Source organism: Galeopterus variegatus, unplaced genomic scaffold, assembly GCF_000696425.1.
Source record: "Galeopterus variegatus unplaced genomic scaffold, G_variegatus-3.0.2 Scaffold462, whole genome shotgun sequence".
In the NCBI taxonomy this organism is placed as follows: domain Eukaryota; kingdom Metazoa; phylum Chordata; class Mammalia; order Dermoptera; family Cynocephalidae; genus Galeopterus; species Galeopterus variegatus.
This window is the reverse complement of record NW_007726573.1, coordinates 299,177-321,274: the sequence shown is the minus strand read 5'-3', so window position 1 is coordinate 321,274 and position 22,098 is coordinate 299,177. Positions and strand designations below refer to the sequence as shown.

Sequence of the window (22,098 nt, the reverse complement as noted above, 5' to 3'; positions counted from 1 at the left end):
TCCCAAGCGGCGCACTGTAGCAGTGCGCCACTGGGCCGGCCCCAGAGTCTGATTTTAAGGTCACCTAATGCAGTAATACTGTTTATTTTCCACAGATATCATTGTGCTTTCTAAATATTTGCAGTGTTATGTCTGTAAAGCTACTTTCTTTAAAGCACGCATGTTTTTTGTATCCTTTCACTCTCATTTTCCCAAAAGAAATGTGTGTCATTGTGTAACTGTCATGTCCTGAATAAGATCTTGGAAGTTATCTAAAAAATACCTTTTTACTCTTAATTTTTCCAAAGGCCCAGAAAGAGTTATTAGATACTGAACTGGATCTCCACAAGAGGCTATCCTCAGGAGAAGACACGACAGAATTACGGAAAAAACTCAGTCAGTTACAGGTTGAGGTGAGATTTAGAAGAAGTTACTGACCCACCACATTTACCATCTCAAAAAATAGTTTTCTCTTCCTCTATTTACAAGGCTTAGTCTAACAATGTACATTCTACCTTTTGCTGATATTCAGGCTGCACGATTAGGTATTTTACCTGTGGGTCGAGGAAAGACCATGTCCTCTCAAGGTCGAGGAAGAGGCCGAGGCCGTGGAGGAAGAGGAAGGGGCTCATTAAACCACATGGTGGTAGACCACCGCCCCAAAGCACTAACAGTTGGGGGATTCATTGAGGAGGAAAAAGATGAATTACTTCAGCATTTCTCAGTAAGTTTTCAAAGTAGCAAATGCCAACTCTGAAAACACTGTATTCAGCATTTTCCTTTCTTCGATCTGTATAATGTCAGATGTTTTATAGATTGAAAATTTAGTTGTAAAAGCATGGGTATTATTAGCAAATTCTTATTAATACATTTCAAGGTCAAGAAGAAGTTCTTGCTTTGTAATTCCATAATATTCCATATAAATGTATTTGTAATGACAAGTTCCAAAGCTACGTTTAATTTTTGTTTTAGGATTATTACATGGCGTGCCAGGTATTTGTAGTCAATAAGTGAAAATAAACTGGGATGGAGGCAAAATTAAAAGAAAGAATTTATTAAGGTAACAGACATGTTTAGTTATATTCTGTATAATGAGTTGACCACCTTTAGGCAAACATGCAAATAGAAATTTGCTATAGGCAAATGTTTTTATTACTTTGGACATACACAGAGTATATATATTCTCTTTTCAAGCACTCAAACTATACAAATGTGAAATACACAAGAAACTGTATACATGTGAAATCCTACGTATACAGATGTGAAAACTAAAGCCTAAAATGTTAACCAAGATCGTATAGTTAACAAGTGTCAGAACCAAGATAACCAGGTTCCCTATTTCCTCAAACAACTTTTTTGAGAGAAAATATTTTCAGCCCTATTACATGTCAAACATAATGAGGGAAATCGTAAAAATAAGGCTTTACTCCAAGTGTTTTATTAGTTTGCTGCCCCTTGATCCTGTTTAGCCTTGACTCTTGGAGAATGGCAGACTGTTATAATGAGTGTCCAGATTTGAGAGCCACCTGGGTTGTGGCCAGTTCACTCTTGACCCAGTTCTTTCACTGGTGTAACCCATATTTTCCTTTTTTTGTAAAGTAGAAGAATAGCTTTAAGTGACTTTGAGGAGTAAAATAGATAATACGTGGAGGAGTGCTACACAAGTGTGGGGTATTCTTGTGAAGGCTGCATGAATATACAATGTAGGCTATATGTAAGAACATAAAGATGTATACATTAATAATAGTATATATCAGAAGTTGACAGACTTTTTCTGTAAAGGGCCAGATAAATATTTTAGGTTTTTGTGGACTACATATTGTCTCTGTCACATTTTCTTCTTTTTCCCTCTCCTTTTACCTGCTCCCTCCTCTCCTTCTATTTCCTCATTTACTTCTTTTATCTTTTAATAACCTTTTAAAAACCATAAAAGCCATTCCTAGCTCATCAGCCATCAACAACAGGGTTCCGGGCCACATTTGGCCTGAGAGCTGTAGTTTACAGACCCCTGTAGTTTATAGACTCCTGGTATATGTTACTGTATTTCTTTATATATTAAATATTTAAGTTCAAAAATATTTATTAAAAATATGAAATGTAAGGGGCTGGCTGGTTTGCTTATTTGGTTAGAGCATGGTGCTCCATAACACTAAGTTCAAGGGTTCAAATCCCTGTACTGGCCAGCTGCCAGGAAAAAAAAAAAAGAAATATAATAAATAGACTTTTTGTATTTTAAAAATCAAGAGCAGTAAGTTTGGAAAGAACTTTCTTAAAAAAGAATTTTTGTCTATCACTTTTATTTTGCAGAGGAATGAGTATATTAAAGGTCTTTATGAAGAATTCCTGTTAAGTATTTTAATATTAATGCTTACTTCAAAAGCTAAAAATTTTGAGTCATAGAGCCTTGCTTAAAGGGCACAGACACCGCAAGAGCTAAAGTACATTGCTTCATCCTTGATTAAAGAGAGGTCCAGTTAATTTCAGTGAGAATTTTTTTTTAAGTTATTTTCCAAAAATGTGGAATATTTGGACTGTATTTTGGCATTTTTCAAGTAGTATGCATCAGTTAACTACAAGATTTTTGAATGGTGGTAGTGTGGTTTAGCTGTTGTACTCAGTGATATAGGGTAGAACTTGGATTTTTTTTTTCCTTCCTGATTATGAAGGCAATACAGGCTTCTCAGGATACATTTGGCTGCAAGTAACAGATAAATAACTTGAAAAACATGGACATTTATTTTTTTTTCTTTTCAAGAAGTCTGGAGGTAGGAGGTTTTAGGATTGATTAATTCAGAAACTCAGCCACACAAATTCTTTCCATGTTTCTTCTCTGCTATCCTTGTTGCTGGCTTTTGTTTTTAGGCTTTTCCTCATGGTTTCAGGATGGCTGCAGCAACAGTCCTCATAGCCTCCAGTAAGAATGTCCAAAGGCAGGAAAAGAAGTATACCTTTCTTATGCCATTTTTTAACATTGTGAGGGAAACCTTCCCAGAAAGTATTCCCACTCACCACTATCACCACCACCACTCCTCCCCTGGCCCCACCTAGCAATGTGCCTTTGTATATCTTAGCCAGAATTGTCACTTACCCATTTCTGAACTAATCCCTGTTGAGAGAATTGGAGTTACTATGATTAAACCAATTTTGGTTCACCTTCTGAGTTGAGGCTCACATGTGGTGACTGGCTGGTGATGAAAATCAGGATCTGTTTTAAAAAGAAAGAGGTCAAGTAGTTGTTGGTTTGACAGCTAACAGTATCTTACATGATGTTCATTGAAGAAAACTTAGAAGGATGCAAATATATATAAAGAAGAAAATAGCAACAACCTCTAGTATGTTAGAATCTTCTGTTACAATTTTTTTAGTTCTGTTTTCATTAAAGCTATACATGCACATCATTTGAAGAGTCAAATTAACTTAGCCATAATGGTAAGCAGTCTCTCACTCTATTCTCTTCATTTTTCCCTTCTTTAGAGATATCCACTTTTAACTCTTTTTGCTGATTCTTTCGGTATTTTTTTTCATTTCTGTTTTTACTGTTACTTCTTGATTTTTAAATTTTAAGCATTGTATATTGACTTCCTATTAGTCTTTCTGCTTCCCACCTCCCCAGTTTTTGTGGTTTTGTTGTATTCTCTCTCATTTTCTCTCTTTTTTGTGTGTGTGGGTTTATGCCTTTAAAAAATAAATCACTCTACTATCATTTCTGTTGAGGGGGGGGATATGAAATTACATACAACAGATGGTCAGTCCTCCATCTTTAGCCAGAAAACCATTTGAGTCTTAAGAAAGTAAGAGATTCAGAAGTTTGAGCTTCTGCATGCCTCCCCCACCGGCCCCCAATATTTATATAATTCATTATAGTTTTTATGCTCTTACTGGCAAGAACCTCTAATTTCCCACCCCTGCCATTCCTGGAACTTCATATAAGGCAGCTGAGTACCTCTGCTGTAATTACAGAAGACTATTCACAAACAGCTTTTCCCCATAGCCTTTCAAGATAGCATTTTTACCCATCTTCCAAGTACCTGAAAAATATATTTGAGAGTTTTACTGTATATGGGAGTGATACCTTATAGTTAGGCAATTAATTTTCTTTTGCATTTATCAGAACAAAAGTTATCTTTTCTTTGGTTTTAACTTTTGGAGAGACTTTTCTGGATAGTGCTTCATTAATTGCCCTTCGTCATGACTTGTTAAAAACTTTCAGTAACGTAGATGTGTTGTGAACTACTGATATTTGCTGTCATTATCTATCACTGGTGATTGGGAGGTTATTTTTTTTCTGTACACTATACTGTGTAGAGGATTCTTCTGATAAAAAAATGTAATCTTGGTAGTTAGTTTTAGTAGTGAAATGTGGCAATAATAGTTTTGTGACCTTTACATCACTGAAACTATAAACTGCCTTAATTTTCTTTCTCTTAATTTAAAAAATTCCTTTAGAAAGATAATACCTGCTCTAAGAACATCCAAATAACACAGTTATAAAGGAGAAAGTATAGCAAATCTGAATTCTCTCCAGTTACATTTTTATGAACATCTTTGCAACTCCTATATCTTTCATACGTATACATTCTACCTGCACTGTTTGGAGTTTGTTTTTTTCACTGTTTGGAGTTTGTCTTTTTTTTGGTTTTTTGGCAGCTGGCTGGTAAGTGTTTGGAGTTTGTCTTTTTTTTGGTTTTTTGGCAGCTGGCTGGTAAGAGGATTTGAACCCGTGACCTTGGCCGTATCATGTCATGGGAGTCTTTAATGTTTATGAATACAGGTACACATTTGTCTTTTTTTTGGTTTTTTGGCAGCTGGCTGGTAAGAGGATTTGAACCCGTGACCTTGGGGTTGTAAGGCTGTGGTCTAACTGTATGAGTTAACCAGCCAACATATGTTTATCTTACTTAAAGGTATTCTGTTGTAAGAATGTACCATTACTGATGTGTCCAGCCTCCTATTGATGGTTAGTTAGGTAGGTTTCTCATTTTTCACTATTACAAACGGTGTTATATATATCTTATTGGATTTGGCATTGTTGAATGGGATAATTTTTCATTATGTGGGACAGTCCTGTACATTACAAGATCTTTAGCACCCCTGGCTCACACCTACTTAATGCTCTTCAGTCAATGTGACAACCAAAATACTACCTAGAATGATGTTACTGTTTCCAATTGAGAACCATTACTTTAAGTAAATTCCTAGAAATGAGATAACTGGGTTAAAGGCATGCATATTTAAAGTGTTGGTATAGCTTACCAAACAACCTTTCAGGAATGTTGTGCTAATTTATGCCTGTAGTAACATTGGATGAGAGTACATATATTTTCCCATACCCTCATGTAGCACTTCAGTTGTTTTTTTTTTTTTTTCTTCTTGGCCAGTCAGGTGATTGATGAATGATGACTGGCACAGATTTGGCATTAGTTTCTGACTTAAGAAAATGGCTAGACTAGGTGAATTTCTGTCAGAGCAGCTTCTACCGATAAAGTTCCAAGAACCCTAAGCTACTGCATATGACTTCATTTATGATATATAATTGATATGCTCATATTCATATATATGTTCTTTTTTTTTTTTTAATTTGAATCATTTTATCTTCTTGGCCAGCACACATACAAAATGTAAAAAGAGTAAAAGTGTTAGATGCGTACAATGAAAAATAAGATTCCCTTCTACCTCCAGTCACTTGATTTCATTCCCACAGGCAATTACTGTTAACCAGTTTCTCATAAAAGATACTTGAAAAAGTCACTGGAAAGATTTGTATTATTTTTTAATTCTATTTTTCCATGAACTTTTTGAAATACCTTGTATCTTCTCAAAGGTAATCTATTACAGTCTTGTACTGCATAACAACGTTTCAGTCAATGATGACTTGCATATATGACAGTGATTCCATAAGATTATAGGTGTGTAGTAGGCTATACTATCTAGGTTTGTGTAAATACACTGTATGATATTCACACAATGACAAAAATGATATACTTCACAGAAAGTATTCCTGTCACTAAGCAACACATGACTGTATTTGCTCTCTCTTTTACAGAAATGGTAGCATGTTAATAAATACTCTTTCATACATGTTTTTATCACTTAATATGTATTAGATTGTTATTAGAGATTGTTCTATACTAGTGCATTTGGTGTTGCTTCATTCTTTTTAATGGCTGCATGGTATTTCATTATGTTGATTTATTATTACTATGTTTATATAGTACCATATTGACGGACATCTAATTTTTTCTCAATATTTCCTTATTTCAATCCATGTCTAGATATTTGTGTGAGAGAATATATTGTGTATAGCAAAATTAGACATTTTAACAGATAAGTGATATTTTAAGAGGTCGGTCCTAAATTTTTTAAGTCCTTTTTTAATTTAGAAAAGTAATCCATGCAAATGGTTAAAATTATGGTTAATAAAAAGTAAAAATCTCCTTTCTTTTACTAATTTGCTTACTCTTTAAGATAGTTTAAGATAGTTGCTGTTCTTTGATATCTTTATAGAAAAAAATTATGTGTGTAAGAATACATATATAAAGCCTCTCACTTTCAAAACATTTACCAAAATGGGATCATATTATAAATATAGGGCTGCATCCCAAACCTTGCTTTTTTCACATAGAAATCTTAGCTATTTGGTATTTCCTTAAAATCATAAAGGTGTAAGACGCAATTTAAAATGTTTATTAAAAACAAACTATACCAATTAGAAACATATAGTTTAATGATTTATCAGAAGGCACACATCCATGTATCTACCCCTAAAGTCAAGAAACCGCATTCCCAGCAACGCAGAAGACCCCCGTGTGCCCCCCCAGTCTCTATCTTCTCTACTCCTCAGAGAAGTAACATTACTTTCACTTTATGATAATCTCCTCATTGCTTTCTTCATACAGTCCATCCTTATTATTTGCAGATTCCATATTTGCCAGTTCTTCTATCCACTAAAATTTATTTGTAACCCCCAAATTAATAGTCACGGTGCTTTTGTAGTCATTCTCAGACATGCACAGTGTTGCAAGTTCCCTGGTGCCCGTGTTTCCAGCTCAGGTTGAATAAGGTGCTGCTTTGCTTTCTTCTTTCAGCTCTCATGCTGTAAACAAATGTCCTTTTTGCGGTCTATTTAATGCCACATATTTCTCAGTTTTTTGCTTTTTGCTGGTGATTAAACTGTTTTAAATGGCCTTCAAGTGTAGTTCTGAAGTGCTTTCTAGTGTTCCTAAGCGCAAGAAGGCTGTGATGTACCTTACAAAGATATATGTGTTAGATAAGCTTTGTATGGGCATGAGTTGTAGTGCTTTTGACCATGAGCTCAATGTAATGAATCAACAATGTTTATTAAATAAGGTGTCTTTAAACAGAAACACACATAAAACAAGGTTATGTACTGATCACTTAACAAAAATGTTGTGATCTTCCAGAGGCTCATAAGAATATATAACCTTGTATTCTGTCAGAGCCAGTGGTTTAATATTTGCTAATTCAGTTTTTATGGAAATTTTTTAGAACATAACTACTGCAGATAACGAGAATTAACTGTAGTTTTATCACCTAAATGTAAATTCCTAAATATTATCGTATTATTCAGAGGGCTGGTCAGTTAGCCCATTTGATTAGAGTGTGGTGCCAATAACACCAAGGTCCAGGGTTTGATCCCTCTACCAGCCAGCCACCAGAAAAAAAAAAAAATCATATAATATTATTCTGCCTGTTTTTTAAATTTCGTATTAATGAAATCACACAATATGTCTTCTTTTGTGTCAGTTTGTTTTGTTTACCATTGTGTTTGTGAGATTCATTCATGTTGTTACATGTAACAGTAGTTTTCCATTTGTATTGCTTTATAATATTCAGTTGTATAAATATACCACAATTTCTTTTTCCATCTTCCCACTGATGGATATTTGGATTATTTGTACATTGTGGCTTTTATAAACAGTGCTGCTATGAACATTCTTATAGATGTCTTTTACTACACATGTGCACACATTTCTGTTGGATATATGTGGAATTACTGAATGAACCTCATCAGTTTTAGATTCTTACTAGTTTAGAATTGGTTTAGATTTTCACCGGTCATGTATGAGAGTTCCTCACTTGGTATTGTCAGAATACATCTTTATTCTAATTGCTGATCTTACCTGATTTGTAATAAATTAGATAATGGGAGTTACTCTTTGTTACAGACTGTATACAAATTAAATTTCTGGCCCTCTCCCTTCAGTAATATGTATGTAGTACATTTAATGCATTAAAATTCCTTTTGGAGGACCAAACTGCTACTCTCTTTGGAGGGCAACCCAGTCCTTACAGACTAAAAAATCTTTATTGCTTTTTCTGATTATAAAAGTAATATATTTTTATTTAAAAATTCAAATAATGAACGAAATGAAATGAATGAAACAAATAATGAAAGCCTCTCTATAATTGAGCTGCCAAAGGATAGAGTAAAAGGGCAAAGGATGTCTGTTACACACATTAACTGATTTTTAAAAGATGGTAAATATATATTTGGATAAGTCCATTTTGATATGCAGGTTTGATATTGTCCCAGGAGTCAAAAGTGTTTTGTGTTAGGTTACAAGCATATAACCCCCACAGGAATGATGTTAACTTTTTTTCTTAGATCACAGCAGAATATCTATGCAGGCAGTAATTGATGTGTTAAGGGTCTGGACTAATGTACAGTCTTACCATGCAGTGCTCCAAGTGTTTTATGGAAACATTTGGCAAATTCTTTATGAGGTTTATCAATTTTCCTAGACAAACTAGAGTGAGACCCCAAATTCAAAAGAACTACTTCTATTATGTTTTCCAGAATTGCACCCAAAATGGGGATAATTCTACATTTCAGCACCTTTGATAGGAAGGCTGTAGGGATGACCAAGCTTTTACTTTCGGGAAACTTTGTGTTCCTATTCTTTTGTCTCTGTTGCTTGGTCTTTAACATTAAACTTTTGCTTTCTCTTATTGGAATTTGCTGGGGAGGAAAAAAGTGTTTAGAAGGTAGACCGAGAAACACACCTGAAACAGAACAGTTTTACCTTGAGGTTGGATAGTTGGTGTTTAATGTTTATTGAATGTGTAGATGAGCTGGGTAGTACTTGTCACTGTATAGCATTTCAGAAGAGACAGTGGGAACACTATCAAATATAGGTGAGGCTGCAAGAGATGCAGTGAGATGAAAAGACATGAGATGACTCACCTTTTTAAGAAATTGTGTGTGTATTTTTAAGGTTTTAGTCTAAATATGTAGATATCAAAGCTTAAGATCAGTAATTATTGATAAAAAAAAATTTGTTGTCCACATCATTACTTTTATAAGTAGAGTAGCTCTATAATTTATCATCCCAACCAAGACAAATACTAAAATTTACATGACATAGACATAACCCATGGACTATCCTAGGCAAACCAGACCATATAGTTGATCTAATTACAAGGGACTTCATTTTCTTCTAGCTCTCATTGAAAATTGTAGATCCACCTAAACAGATTTTCCCATAAAATCATTACCCTTTTCAAATAGCACAAAATTTGAAGAAATCAGTAGTAAATATGAGTGCAAACTTATGCGTTCTTTTAAAATGTATTTTAGGCTGCAAACCAAGGGTCAAAATTCAAAGACCGTCGGCTACAAATATCATGGCACAAGCCCAAGGTACCGTCTATATCCACTGAGACTGAGGAAGAGGAAGTCAAGGAGGAGGTAAATTTAATGACTGAAAATAAGAGTTGGATTAGACTACTTCCTGATTATATATTTTTCTTGACATTAAGTAGTATAAATTAAAGAAATAAATGTTGGGTTTTGCCTATATGAATGCAGTTAGTTAAGACCAGTCCAGAAGTTTCGTACAGAGTTAGAACAACTACAGAAATGACAAGCTCTTTGGGGAGTTATTTTCTTCTGGTCTAGGAGAGACTGTTCTTTTCTTCTCTTTTATTTACATTTATTTTGGCTTAGCCTCTAGAAATTTTTATTCTGGTAAATGAGGACATGGATTACATGAACAAATTAAATTTTAATTGGTTGTTTTAGCTTTTCGTTTCTTCAAGTTCCATCATGATAGATTTGAATTTTTTATTTTCTCTTTATGTACAATTGATTAAAATGAAAGTGTGTAGAAGCTGGACATAGAGGGAAGAATTGGAAAACTAAGGACCTAAATAATACGAGTACTGAATAATAAGCTTCTTAAAACATATGAGAATTAATTTTGCTTTTTTCACTCCTGTATTTCTAATTAGTTTATGAAAGTGAACACAGCCTGCATCAAGTTATTCCAGATTCATCATAATCTTGGTTTTTCAAAGATGTCTAGCATTTATAGTTGATTGTCTTCTGACTACAGTCATTTCTCTGTATCCATGGGGGATTGGTTCCCCACCATGGGTTCCAAAATCCCTGGATGCTCTGATCCCTTGTATAAAATGGCATAGTCTTTGCAGATAACCTACGCACGTCCTCATGTATACTTTAAATCATCTCTACATTACTTATAATACCTACTGTAATGCCTATGCATCACTTCATTCATGTGCATTCATCATAGCACCTGGTACACAACAAATTCAGGCTTTGCTTTTTGGAACTTTGGAAATTTTTATACCCCCAAATATTTTCCATCTGGGGTTGGTTGAATCCACAGATGTGGAACCCATGCATTTTACCTAACAAAAGCAGAAATGTTCCCTATGTTAAAAAAAAAAAAAAAAAAGAAAAGAAAAGTCCTGGTATATTAGTAATATTTGTAGATACTTCTACTTCGTGTAAGATTTTGGATTTTTGTATAAGATTTGAAATGTCAGTGTAATGGGGAAGTTAGTGTACTCATCCCTCACAGATAATTGGATCGGTATACTTGTAAAAGGAAAGATACAGGAGTTTGAGTGGTCATTTATTTTCCTTATTTTTAGTTAATGTAATAAAATTAATTTAAATCAATTCATTAGAAATATATCTCATAGGTATTTTTTATTTACCCTACTGAATGTCCACATATTGTTTATTTTATTTTCCTGATGATGTTAGAATGGAAATCTCCTAGCAGAATTTTCAGGGGAGAAGAATTTATGCCATTAAAAAAATGTTTTGAATTTTTTCTCCCTGAAAGATCTTCTGAGTACATCACTTGTAAATCCAGCTTGGGCTTTGTATACGAGTCTATTTGTCCTTTGGCCTAAAAAGTATTTTACGTAACATTCTTATACTACTAAGCAGATTTTTACCCTCTCTTTTTCTTCAGGAAACAGAAACCTCAGATTTGTTTTTGCATGATGATGATGATGAAGATGAAGATGAATATGAGTCTCGTTCATGGCGAAGATGAAATCTGATGCGAGCTGTATAATTTTTAGGGATATTGTTTAGAAAAACAACTTTTTAAAATTATTTAAAGAAGTCAATGAGCCAAAAAAATTTTTTTATTTTTTCTTTTTAACACAGTAGGTCTAAGGATAGCAAGTTTGCTATTTAAACACATCTCATAATTGTACATGATATTAAAGCACCAAAGGCCTAGTGACTTTTACACAGTTGTGAAGATCCACAGGAATGACATGGATAATCTCTAGAGCCTTATTTTCCACACCACCTGTTTTTGTTGCTATTGGTGTTGGATTATGATGTAAATGACAGGGTGTTCAGAAATTTTATTTTGGATTATAATCTGCTGATAAAATTTCATTAAATGTCAAAATCGCCTGCAATCTCTTAACTCTCAGCTGTTATGGATGGGTCGTCAGACAGTAGGAGTTATTTGTAATTTAAATACCCTTTTGCTTTCAAGAGTTGTCTTGGAAGAAAAGTAAATGTATTATTATTATTATTTTATTTTATTTTTTTACTATGGAGGAGCCCAATTTGTATTCAATCTAAATTTTTTTCAGGGTTTTTTGTGCAGTAGTACTATTTTAGTGAAAATCACAACAAACTCTGTGTTCTTAAATGCTATAAGGCAATTGTAGCTACCTCTGGTATTTCCATGCTCTCATATTAACTCCTGAACTTTTCCTGTTACTGATTCTTATTTTGCTTTGATACTTAGCATTCGTTTAGTTCTCCTTTTTTTTTTTAAAATAACACTCTCAGAATGTAAAAGTCTCTTACCTATTGTCCGTCTCTTATCCCCTTTTTCTTCCTCTTGCCTTTTTATTAATAGGCCTGACTTACCCATTATAGAGATTAATTGATCCATTTGGGCCACCAAAAGTCAGTCCCCAATAAAAGGTTTAAACCAGCACCTTGATAAATAAGTGATGTTTTGATGAGACTAATGGTAATGGAAGGATTCGGGGGGCAGAGAGAGTCACCAGCTTTTTTTTTTCCCCCTCCTTTTAAAGCTCCAGTTTAGTTGTAGTTACACAAAAGGATTAAAAGGTGTCTGAAATTCTTTTTCTCAATTTAAACCATGATGCTGAAGTGACTGGGGGTAGGGTGGGATAGAGGGCTGGGTATGCTAGTAATAAATGGGAGTCATAACTTGACATTGATCAGATGACCTTATATTTTCATAATTTTGTAGCTTGTTGCTATCCATGAACACATGCATCCTTCAGTATAGACAGTTTCCTTTACTGTGTGCATTTTTACTGTACACTGTATAGAGTAGAGAATGTGTTAAGTAAAATATATATGTAAATTTATGTCTTTGTGTTCTGAATGTTAGATGGAAAAAAAGCAGAGGAGCAACACTACACTGTACTGACCCCTGGGGAAATAAAATGATTAATGTACATAGGATGTCACTTTTCCAAGGATATACACATTTGTGTTTTTATATACGTGTGGTGTGAAAATTTGAAACTTCCTGTTGGCTTCAGAAGGTTCTTGGTGATCACTATATCAAGGATTTTGTTTGCTGAGGTAAAGACTATTTCTCAAAATAGAAACTATTCACTAAGAAACTTAAAACCATCAGGACTCTAGATTTACTTAGCTACAAGAAGTTAAATCTCATGTTCTGATCATCCTTTCTCTTCTACATATTTTCCTGGAATGATGTGTCAAACCAGGATCATTTTAAATTCATGTAATTTTTCCTTCATTACAATAGGGACTTCCTCTTTCTAGGTTATTATTATATTTCTGATAACACTGAAGCTAAAATAAGCTTGTAAAAGAATGGTAACGTTAGAGTGGGGTACCTAAAATAAGCAATCTTGCTCCTTACTCCTCCATCATCTCTAATGAAATTTTCTTGATGTCTGTGGCTCAGTCAGTATATATTTTGAAAGATTCATTGTGGTGAATATTTTGAGTCCTGACAGTTTAAATGTGATAGAGGGAACAAAGGATTTATATATTTTTTGTACAAAGTTTTTTCTTAAATTGTATAATTTTGTAAATAATTTGTTTGGGTTTTTTTGTGTACTAAAACTACCAGCGTATAGATTTCAATAAGAATTGTTGTATTTTTGTATTTGGAAGCTGAAAATTACAGTAAAGTAATGGAGCTGTAAGAAAATTTTCAGTAGACTGACAGTTCAACAGAATGAGATTCCTTTTCATATGATTTTTTTAACCTCAAAATTGACATCTTATTACATTGTCAGTAGGAACAGAGTTGAGAATTTGTTTGACTTTTTAGTTGCTGGGGGCAGGGATGAAATAGAAGGGTGTTAAAGTGATGAACAGATAGTTTTTCAGAAAGGCTTGAGGCCCTTTATGTAAAACTTGTATTTCAGTACAACTTAAATAGGACTAAAATACGTTAAAAAATTTCCTTCCTAAGAATTCTAAAACGTGTTTGACTCTAAAATAAATTCAAGATATGGCTTAATTATAACATTAAAAAACTTAAGGTTAGCATAAAATAGTTGAATATATATATTTTTTCCTTTGGGATTTTTTTATCCCCACCCTCAAATCCTTAACTGTTAGAATTTCTTTTAAAAGTGAATAACTACCATGACTTGTTTTCCTGTTATCTTCATCTAATGAAATAATATGTAGCATCTGAGGCAAACTCTGCTGTTTTTCTTAATATGTATGACATGTGTATAAGTAGCTGATCAGCAATAACAGCCAGTAGTCTAGCTAGGCCAGCCTGATTTACTAGTGGATTACTATCCAAGCTTTAAAAAGGTAACCCCAAGGAATGCAAGATTTCCCTCAGTTTCATCGTGTAACATTGGGAAAATATTGTCACCAGCTAAGGTGATAAATTGGAAAATAGTCCAGTTAAGGTGAAAAAGGTCCATGGTGATGGATCATTATTTCAAAAAAGAAGAAAAAAATCATGTGAAAAGGAATAGTGGTTCCTCTTGATGTATAGTATGCCTGTATTATAGTTTTTACAAAATTGTGAACTTGTGTAATAGTATAATAGGAGATATTGTTGAATTTCTAACTGTTTATACATTTAAATTCATATATGTAATGTTTGTTTTATCGATTACAATCTGAATTTCTAAGAAGCATGTTGACTTTTGCAATAAAGATGCAATATGGAATGGTTCACAATTGGGAAAAAAAAAAGACGAAAGTATGAATTTAAAAGAATTTGGAAAACTTATGAACCATTCCAGAAATTATAACAATCACCAAAAGAGCTGTAATTCTGGCTTGTTCTGGAAAGAAAGAAAATGTGTGTATGCTTGCTTGTGAGAGAGTGAGTAGTGGATAAGTATGTGTGTTTTATGTTGGGTTCATGTACATGAGAGAATGTCACTCAATATGAAGCTGGGATCGAAGACACTGGCTATTAAATATTCAGTAGGGTAATTCCCTCAACAGGGTAGTATGGAGAATGAAAGAGAAAGGTATTAAAGTGCTACTTGTAAGTAACGTTGGATAGCCAAATTTTTTGTTCATGAATGGGTCTTGGTATCCCAGATATAAAACACAAATAATTTTGTGAAAGCATTTATTGTAATGTTATGTCGAGGATATTCAGTATGCCTACCAACAATAAGAAGGACGCTTTTCATAAGTAGAATAGGGAGAAGGGAAGGAACACCCAGAAGACATGACCTGAAAGATACATAAGTTCTAAATGTGATGAAGATTTGTAAAGAATAGCAGAAGGCAGTGGTCTTACACACTTGAGGGCTGGGTGGTAATGGGAAGGGGAAGGGAATCGCTTGGACTCTTGTTTCCTCATTTTAAAAATTGCTAGTCTTACAAAATTCCCTTTCAAGTGATTATACGTTGTCTAAAAAGGGTAGTTCTTAAGATTTCAGCTTATATAAGAAAATACTAAAAAATGAGATGAAATTTTATTTTCTTTTCAAATAAGCAATTAAAGAAACTTTATTTGTGTTTTATGTATTATGTAAATGGCAAGTAAACTTGATCCTATAAACATTAGTTCTGGGGCTTTTTTGGGGGGAGCAGACATAATTCTGAACAGTTATGTTTGCCAAAGAGTAATGAGTCAAATGTTTTACTAAAATGGAATTCTCATTAACAGAAATTGATTTTATATGATATTTTTACTGATTTTGGTGTAAATTGTGCTAAAGCCAGGGATAAATTTTGAAACATTAGCCCCAGCATACTATCTAGTCTGGATCTAGTTATATTACAGTTAAAACAGATAGGATCGTGTACGTCAGCATTTAGGATATTGGATGATAGAGTCAGGGTTGCCTTATTTTTATTTTTTTATTTATTGAAACATGATTATACATATCTGTGGGGTACAGTGTTGAATATCAATACCTGTGTGCAATATGTGATGCTCAAATCAGGATCAGGGTTGCTCTAGACCAAATGGGCCAACATTATTTTGCAGGGCAAACCTGCTCATTTTGTATTCATTTTTTGTCTCAAAGACCTACTTGAAGGGCCAATCAACAATGACTTTAAAAAAAAAAAAGGCTATATACTGCAATTGGATTTGTTATGAATCACTTTCATTTATGCTGAATTGATTTTATTGCCAGTACATCTCCTTTCAACAGGTTCATCTACCATTTGGCCTTTTACCTGTTCTGTAGTCGACCGTAGGTTGATTAAACCATTCCAGCTTTCTGAGATAGGTGACTTGATGCAGGTGAAATTAAGGTCAGAATAGTGTTTGACAGATGTTTTGCAAGATATTTGTTTTTTGCATCTACTCTTAGGCTTCTGCAAACAGTTTTTTTGTTTTATTTTTTATTTTTATATTTTGGTGGTGGTGATAATTACTGGTGGTCACCAAAATAAGCTTGATAAACATTGCTGTTACTTTGTATTTATGATAAATTATCTCTTCTTTTGTGAAAGAACATCAAGGGACAAAGGCCTTAATCTAGTAGCCTGTTATTAGCTTGTTTTACATGAAAATAAGCCTGTATTTCATACATCACTTCAGTTTTCAAACCACTTCATAGAGTTCTACTTTGATATACTGATTCATTAGTTCTTAAAATAATATTTAGTGTTGGGGTTAGGTTTAGCACTTGATTGTTCAGAATTGTTTGTTCTTTACTCAATTCTTTTTTGGAGAGCAGGGGTGGAAAGCCTTAGCCATGTTAATTAGCATATTTAAGTAACATGGCTTAGCTAGCTAATCGCTTAGCCATGTTTCTGTTGACTAAATTCTTAACATTATGTAAAAACTTTATAAAGGTAAATGTCTTGTTAATAGTTCTAAAGTCCTTGTGACTGTATTTCTTTTTATTTTGCTCCCAGACAGCTGTTGTTGTGAGATACCGATATATTTCTCCCAATTTAAAATTAGTAAGAACTCGCTAAATTACTTTTGTTTGTTGAAGATGATCTGGCTTCAAGATCGAGGCTGCTTACGTGTTCAGGTTGAATTCTTAGACCAAATGCTGCCTATTTATCTATGTAAACATGTATTCCTGCATTAATTATTGAGGTCTAGTTCCTGAACCGCCCTCCAACAAAAGTTATTTATTTACCATAGGATTCAAGTTCGTAACATTAGAGCCTGTAGGGGGCTCCAAAAGGCAAAATTTAGTCTTGGAGCAGTGACTGAATCTTTTTCCACAGCAACTCACAAGACATATCTTGTATTGCAACCCAGTATACGCAACTCCCATCCCCCACCCCTGTAAAAGTTTACAAAACAATACTTACTCTTACTACCCAATGTGCATCTGATATTTTTATTAGATAAGAATTCTTGTCAGGATCCACTATTTGGCTTTCAAATTTGCAGTTTGGAAAAAAACTAGCATATTGAATTGAAAGGTGGATTACATTTTGAAATCACTGTCTTCCCTGCTGTGTCCACACTACTTTGAGTGTGAGAGATTACAATTTTATGTTCTGTATTTTGCTTGGAAAAGTAGTCTGGAGTTTGAAGTTGACCTTTAGTCTAAAAAGTGAAAACAGTGTATACCAACTTCTCTAATTACTTGATGCTCTTTCTTGAACATGAAGGGTATTTTATAGTTTTTAATTTTAAAAATAGACAATTTCTCAGTGATTTTTTAAGCTTGTCTCCAGTTTTATATTTTTGTCATTATTTGTCCTGGGAAGCAGAGGGGATGTTGGTATATTGGTGCTAATTTTTATGCAATTCAAGTCACTTTGCAGAAATTATATATTTGAAAAAGACCTGCCTGTGAAGTCCATACAACTAATACTGTTTAAGTCCTATAAATTAATAATAGATTATTTGGCTTTGTATTTAATTTTGCACTTAATTAGAGTTCACCTTAGCCATCATCCATTCAAAACAATTTTGGTATCTGTGAGAAAATTGTACATATTCCAACATGGTGCTATTGAGTTTTACCTTTTCAAACACATCCCCTTGCAAGTTTGTAAGAAGTGGGTAAACCCTTATATAAAAAACAATGACCTATCTTTGCTACTTTTAAAAATCTTTGGCATGTAGGTAATTTGTATCATTACATGCTTGAACTTTTCCAGTTTCTAAAATGTGAAGAGAAAGATTGGGAGCATGTTGGTGAGAATGTTGCAGTATCTTCAGAATCCACCGAAGAAATCCATTAAGTCTGCAAAGTTACCTGTGCATTTCAGTATTTCTACCTTCTTGTCTATGGGAGCATGTTGGTGAGAATGTTGCAGTATCTTCAGAATCCACGGAAGAAATCCATTAAGTCTGCAAAGTTACCTGTGCATTTCAGTATTTCTACCTTCTTGTCTATGTACTTTCCTTTTCAGATTCCTTAAGCAGTAAAACTTCACTTTCCTGTAATAACATGGTACCAAGCAAATATTTTCACTACTCACTTTAAAAAATAAATAAGTGTCGTGTATTGAATACAGACTATGACCCAGGTAATGGGCTAAGTAGTTTGCCTGCATTCTGTGCTTACGACAGCCTTTGGGGAAGGTGCTCTTACCTCCTTGTTCAGCTTTGAAACAGTTTTGGAGAGATTAAGTGGCTTCATTGAGGTTACACAGCCTGCAGTGGTGCGACAGAATTTGAACACAAGTCTGACTCCAGAGCTCATGTTTTTAACCTCTGTGCTCTACTGCTTCTAATAAAATGAGATATTGCAAGTCTTAGAATGTCACTGGTCTTTTTTATTAGTGTCTTTCAAACACTGCCGTTCTGACTCCATCTATCTCATCTGCCTTGGATTGGAACCAGGCTCCCTTAGGGAGCAATATCGTGCTTTTAGGTAGCATATTGGAAACCTTAGAGAACAGTATTTATTTATGCTGATTTGTGGGGAAACATTTTAAAGTAATAATTTTTTGCAACCTCCACAATGTACAGCCAGCCAATTTGATTCATTTCACAATAATTTGGCTATATCATAACCTATTTTTATTTTATTTTCAATTTTATCTTAAATATTTTCCCTGTGGTAAACTGAATTATGATAATCTTGCAGTGTTTCTACCTTGCTTCTTTTCAATATTTCTGGTGCCTTCTTCCTTTTAACCTTGGCATTAAAAAAATCATGTTGTACATAAGTAAGTTTATATGCTTTAATTTAATGATGTTTTCATATAGTATACTGAATTTTCTAGACAGAAAGTGCTGAAATAGCAGTGTTGGTTTATAGTTATGTTTATGCCATAGGTTTTTTTTTTTTAAGAATATATTCTCAGTGAATAAAACTGATGTTTGTGTCATTGTTCTGTTTACAGAGTTATTTGATTTTTACATGTTCAGGTTTCTTATTTTAGTAATGTCATTCAAGAATATATTCTCAGTGAATAAAACTGATGTTTGTGTCATTCTTCTGTTTACAGAGTTATTTGATTTTTACATGTTCAGGTTTCTTATTTTAGTAATGTCATTCTAAATACTTACGGATTTCTAATTTTCACTATTTTGGCAACTAGGAAATGATTATTGACTAGTAATTGTTGTGGTAGTAATTGTCATCTGAAAAAAAGAAAAAAGTTGTAAGCAGCCTTGGGGGAGAAGGGGCTTTTTATTCTTTGATAGCCCTTGAGGAAACTAGGCGTGTTCTGATAGGCTCAATGGAAAGTTTTTTATGCTTGACAAATTTTGTAGCCATAGGGAATATTTCCAGTATGATAACTGTATCAGGAAAATTGCTGAGACAAAAGAATGATTGTAACATTTTGCTGGTAACACAGTACATGGTTTTACAAAGTAGTTTTCCGGGCTGGCCCATGGCTCACTTGGGAGAGTGTGGTGCTGATAACACCTAAGGCCAAAGGTTCGGATCCCTATATGGGGATGGCCAGTTAGCTTACTTTGGAGAGCCTGGTGCTGACAACACCAAGTCAAGGGTTAAGATTCCCTTACCGGTCATTGTTTAGAAGAAAAAAAAAAGGAGTCCACCCTCCACACAAAAAATGGATCATATCATGGATTTTAAAAAAAATTTCACTGTCATCAAATGCTAAGAAAGGCATGCTTACTGTTATTAAAAAAAATTATCAAAATGTTTTGCTTTGAAATATTAAAGATAAGAATTTCATACAGAGAATCTAATTTCTTAGAATTGTGACTTAGTTTTTGAAAATTTTCTATCAATAACTTTAAAACACTTCTCTCCCTGTGATTTATTTAAATCCTAATAAATTATACATGTATACACTTTAGCCATTCATGTGAAAATTATTTGGAGTCATCTCAATAGACTGGTGCTATGTGGTCTCCTGAGTATCCAAGTATGTCAAAGAAGTTTCATCTGCTCTTTTACATTTTCAAATGGATATTATTGATAAATCAGGTAAAACGGAAGAAAAATCTTTAAAGATAGAAGAAAATTATTAAAATCTTAAGAGTGAAGACTTACTTATGTAAGGACTCACCTACATAAGGACTCAATTTTATGGAAAACTTTTGTACTGAGTTTCTAATATTTTTGGAAAGCTATTTGTGAGTTGGAGACACCTATCAATTGCCCAGTAAAGGCTGAATCTAGGGGGAAAAATGTAGGAACTGATACATTTGGTCATGTTCAGAAAACTCAACATTGTGAAAATAGCTACATAGCATATTTTGCCTCTTCCTGCTTTACAACCCAGGAGGTCTGCCTTTTTATTCATTTTGAGGTTTTGGTTATAGTCACTGGCAGTAGTTTTACACTTCATAGACTTAAGGTGGCAGAACTGGTTACAGTAGATGGTTTTACTATGTTCCTTTCTTTGTGGCCTGAATGAATCAGAATCCAAGGAAAATGTGTGCCCTTAAAATGAGAAAAATATGATGAGTTTTGATTGTGATCAACATTTCAGTAGGGTTATTCTCTACGATTCTTTTCCAGAAACATGGATTTTTTTGCATGTCTAAATAAGAAATTAAGAAAACGTATTAGATGAGACAGGTAAAATATTCTGCATACAGAAGCCCTGTAATAACTGTTGAGTAAATGACTTGATGAAGAACCAGGAGAGGTGATAAAGAACAACCTATCTCAGCTTTTTATTTGGTTAATTTTTATTTCATCTCACCACAGTCAATTTTGATGGTGCTAAGAAGAAATGATTGTAAACTTGGAATTGTGAATGCTATTATGATATTGTGATATACTCCCTGTTTTTTTTTTCTTTTTTTAAATTTTAAGTCTTGGTTTCTTTATGCATGGTACCATCTTCACGTAATACTTTTAATGTCAGTCTTCTCAGAGAGCAGGATGGCAAGCAGAACTCTGAGGACCCACAGATCTGGTGAAGGCTAGCTCATCTCCCACAACTGGGGGCATTCCTCAGCCATACAGTGCTCAATAGAGCCCAGCCTTATGTCAAAATAATATTGTCTACCATTTCATTGTTCATTATGTGACTCACTGTGCTGAGTGTTTTTCAAACATTATTATTTAATCCTTCCAATAACTCTATGAAGTATATTATTTTTCCTTTTTTGTACAAGGGAAAACTGGCGTAGAGAGGTTGTGTCTCTCATAGTCTCAAAGCAAAACCAAAAGTTGAAGCCACGTATATTAGTCTGTTTTCTGATGCTAATAACAGAATACTTGAAACTGGATAATTTATAAAGAAACTATCTCTTACAGTTTGGGAGGCTGGGGAATCCAACGTCAAAGGGTGCACCTGGTTGGGGCCTTCTTGGTGGAGACTCTGCAGAGTCCTGTGGCGAAGCAGGGTATCACGTGGTGGGGAGGCAAGAGCATGCTAGCATGCTTCTTCCTCTCCTTATAAAGCCACGAGTGCCACTTTCGTGATAACCCATTCATCCATCAACCCATTAATTCATGAATGGATTAATCCATTCATGAGGGCATCGTCGTCACTATCCAGTCATCTCCCAAAGGCCCCACCTTACAACACTGCCACATTGGGGAGTACACTCCAACATGAGCCTGGGGGAGCATTCAAACCATAGCACCATGTTATGTCTGACGTCAAAGCAGGCTTTTTAACCATTGCTTTATACTGTGTTCACAGCTCACATCTTGCCATCTGTGTGAGCTAGAATTACTTAATCTTTAGAAGACACAGTTTACTTATATAAAATGGGTATTATAATATTAGTATCCGATTAATATTCACAAGTTGTAATGAGCATTGAGATAATATCACTGAAAGTATGTTGTGAAATGTACATCACTATTCGTAGATCTTCTAAGCTTCAGCGAATTGTGTGAATGGAGTTATTTTTATTTTTTTGTCAATATACAATGTAGTTAGTTATTGTGTCCCATCACCAAAACCTCCCCTTCAGCGAATTGTGTGAATGGAGTTATTTTTATTTTTTATTTTTTTGTCAATATACAATGTAGTTAGTTATTGTGTCCCATCAC

At 34.0% G+C, this 22,098-nt stretch overlaps 1 protein-coding gene across 3 annotated transcripts in view; it reads left to right on the top strand.

Annotated features, from left to right (window-relative positions):
• RBM27 (RNA binding motif protein 27) overlaps positions 1–11,681 on the top strand; it is a 56,431-nt gene extending 44,750 nt beyond the window's left edge. For all 3 annotated transcript variants that reach the window (XM_008569073.1, XM_008569071.1, XM_008569070.1), the window contains 4 exons: positions 288–392; positions 512–703; positions 9,578–9,688; positions 11,229–11,681. In XM_008569073.1, coding sequence (XP_008567295.1) covers positions 288–392; positions 512–703; positions 9,578–9,688; positions 11,229–11,312 — 492 coding nt within the window. In that variant the 3' untranslated portion in view covers positions 11,313–11,681. The remainder of the gene's footprint in view (positions 1–287; positions 393–511; positions 704–9,577; positions 9,689–11,228) is intronic.
• Positions 11,682–22,098: the final 10,417 nt, after the last annotated feature.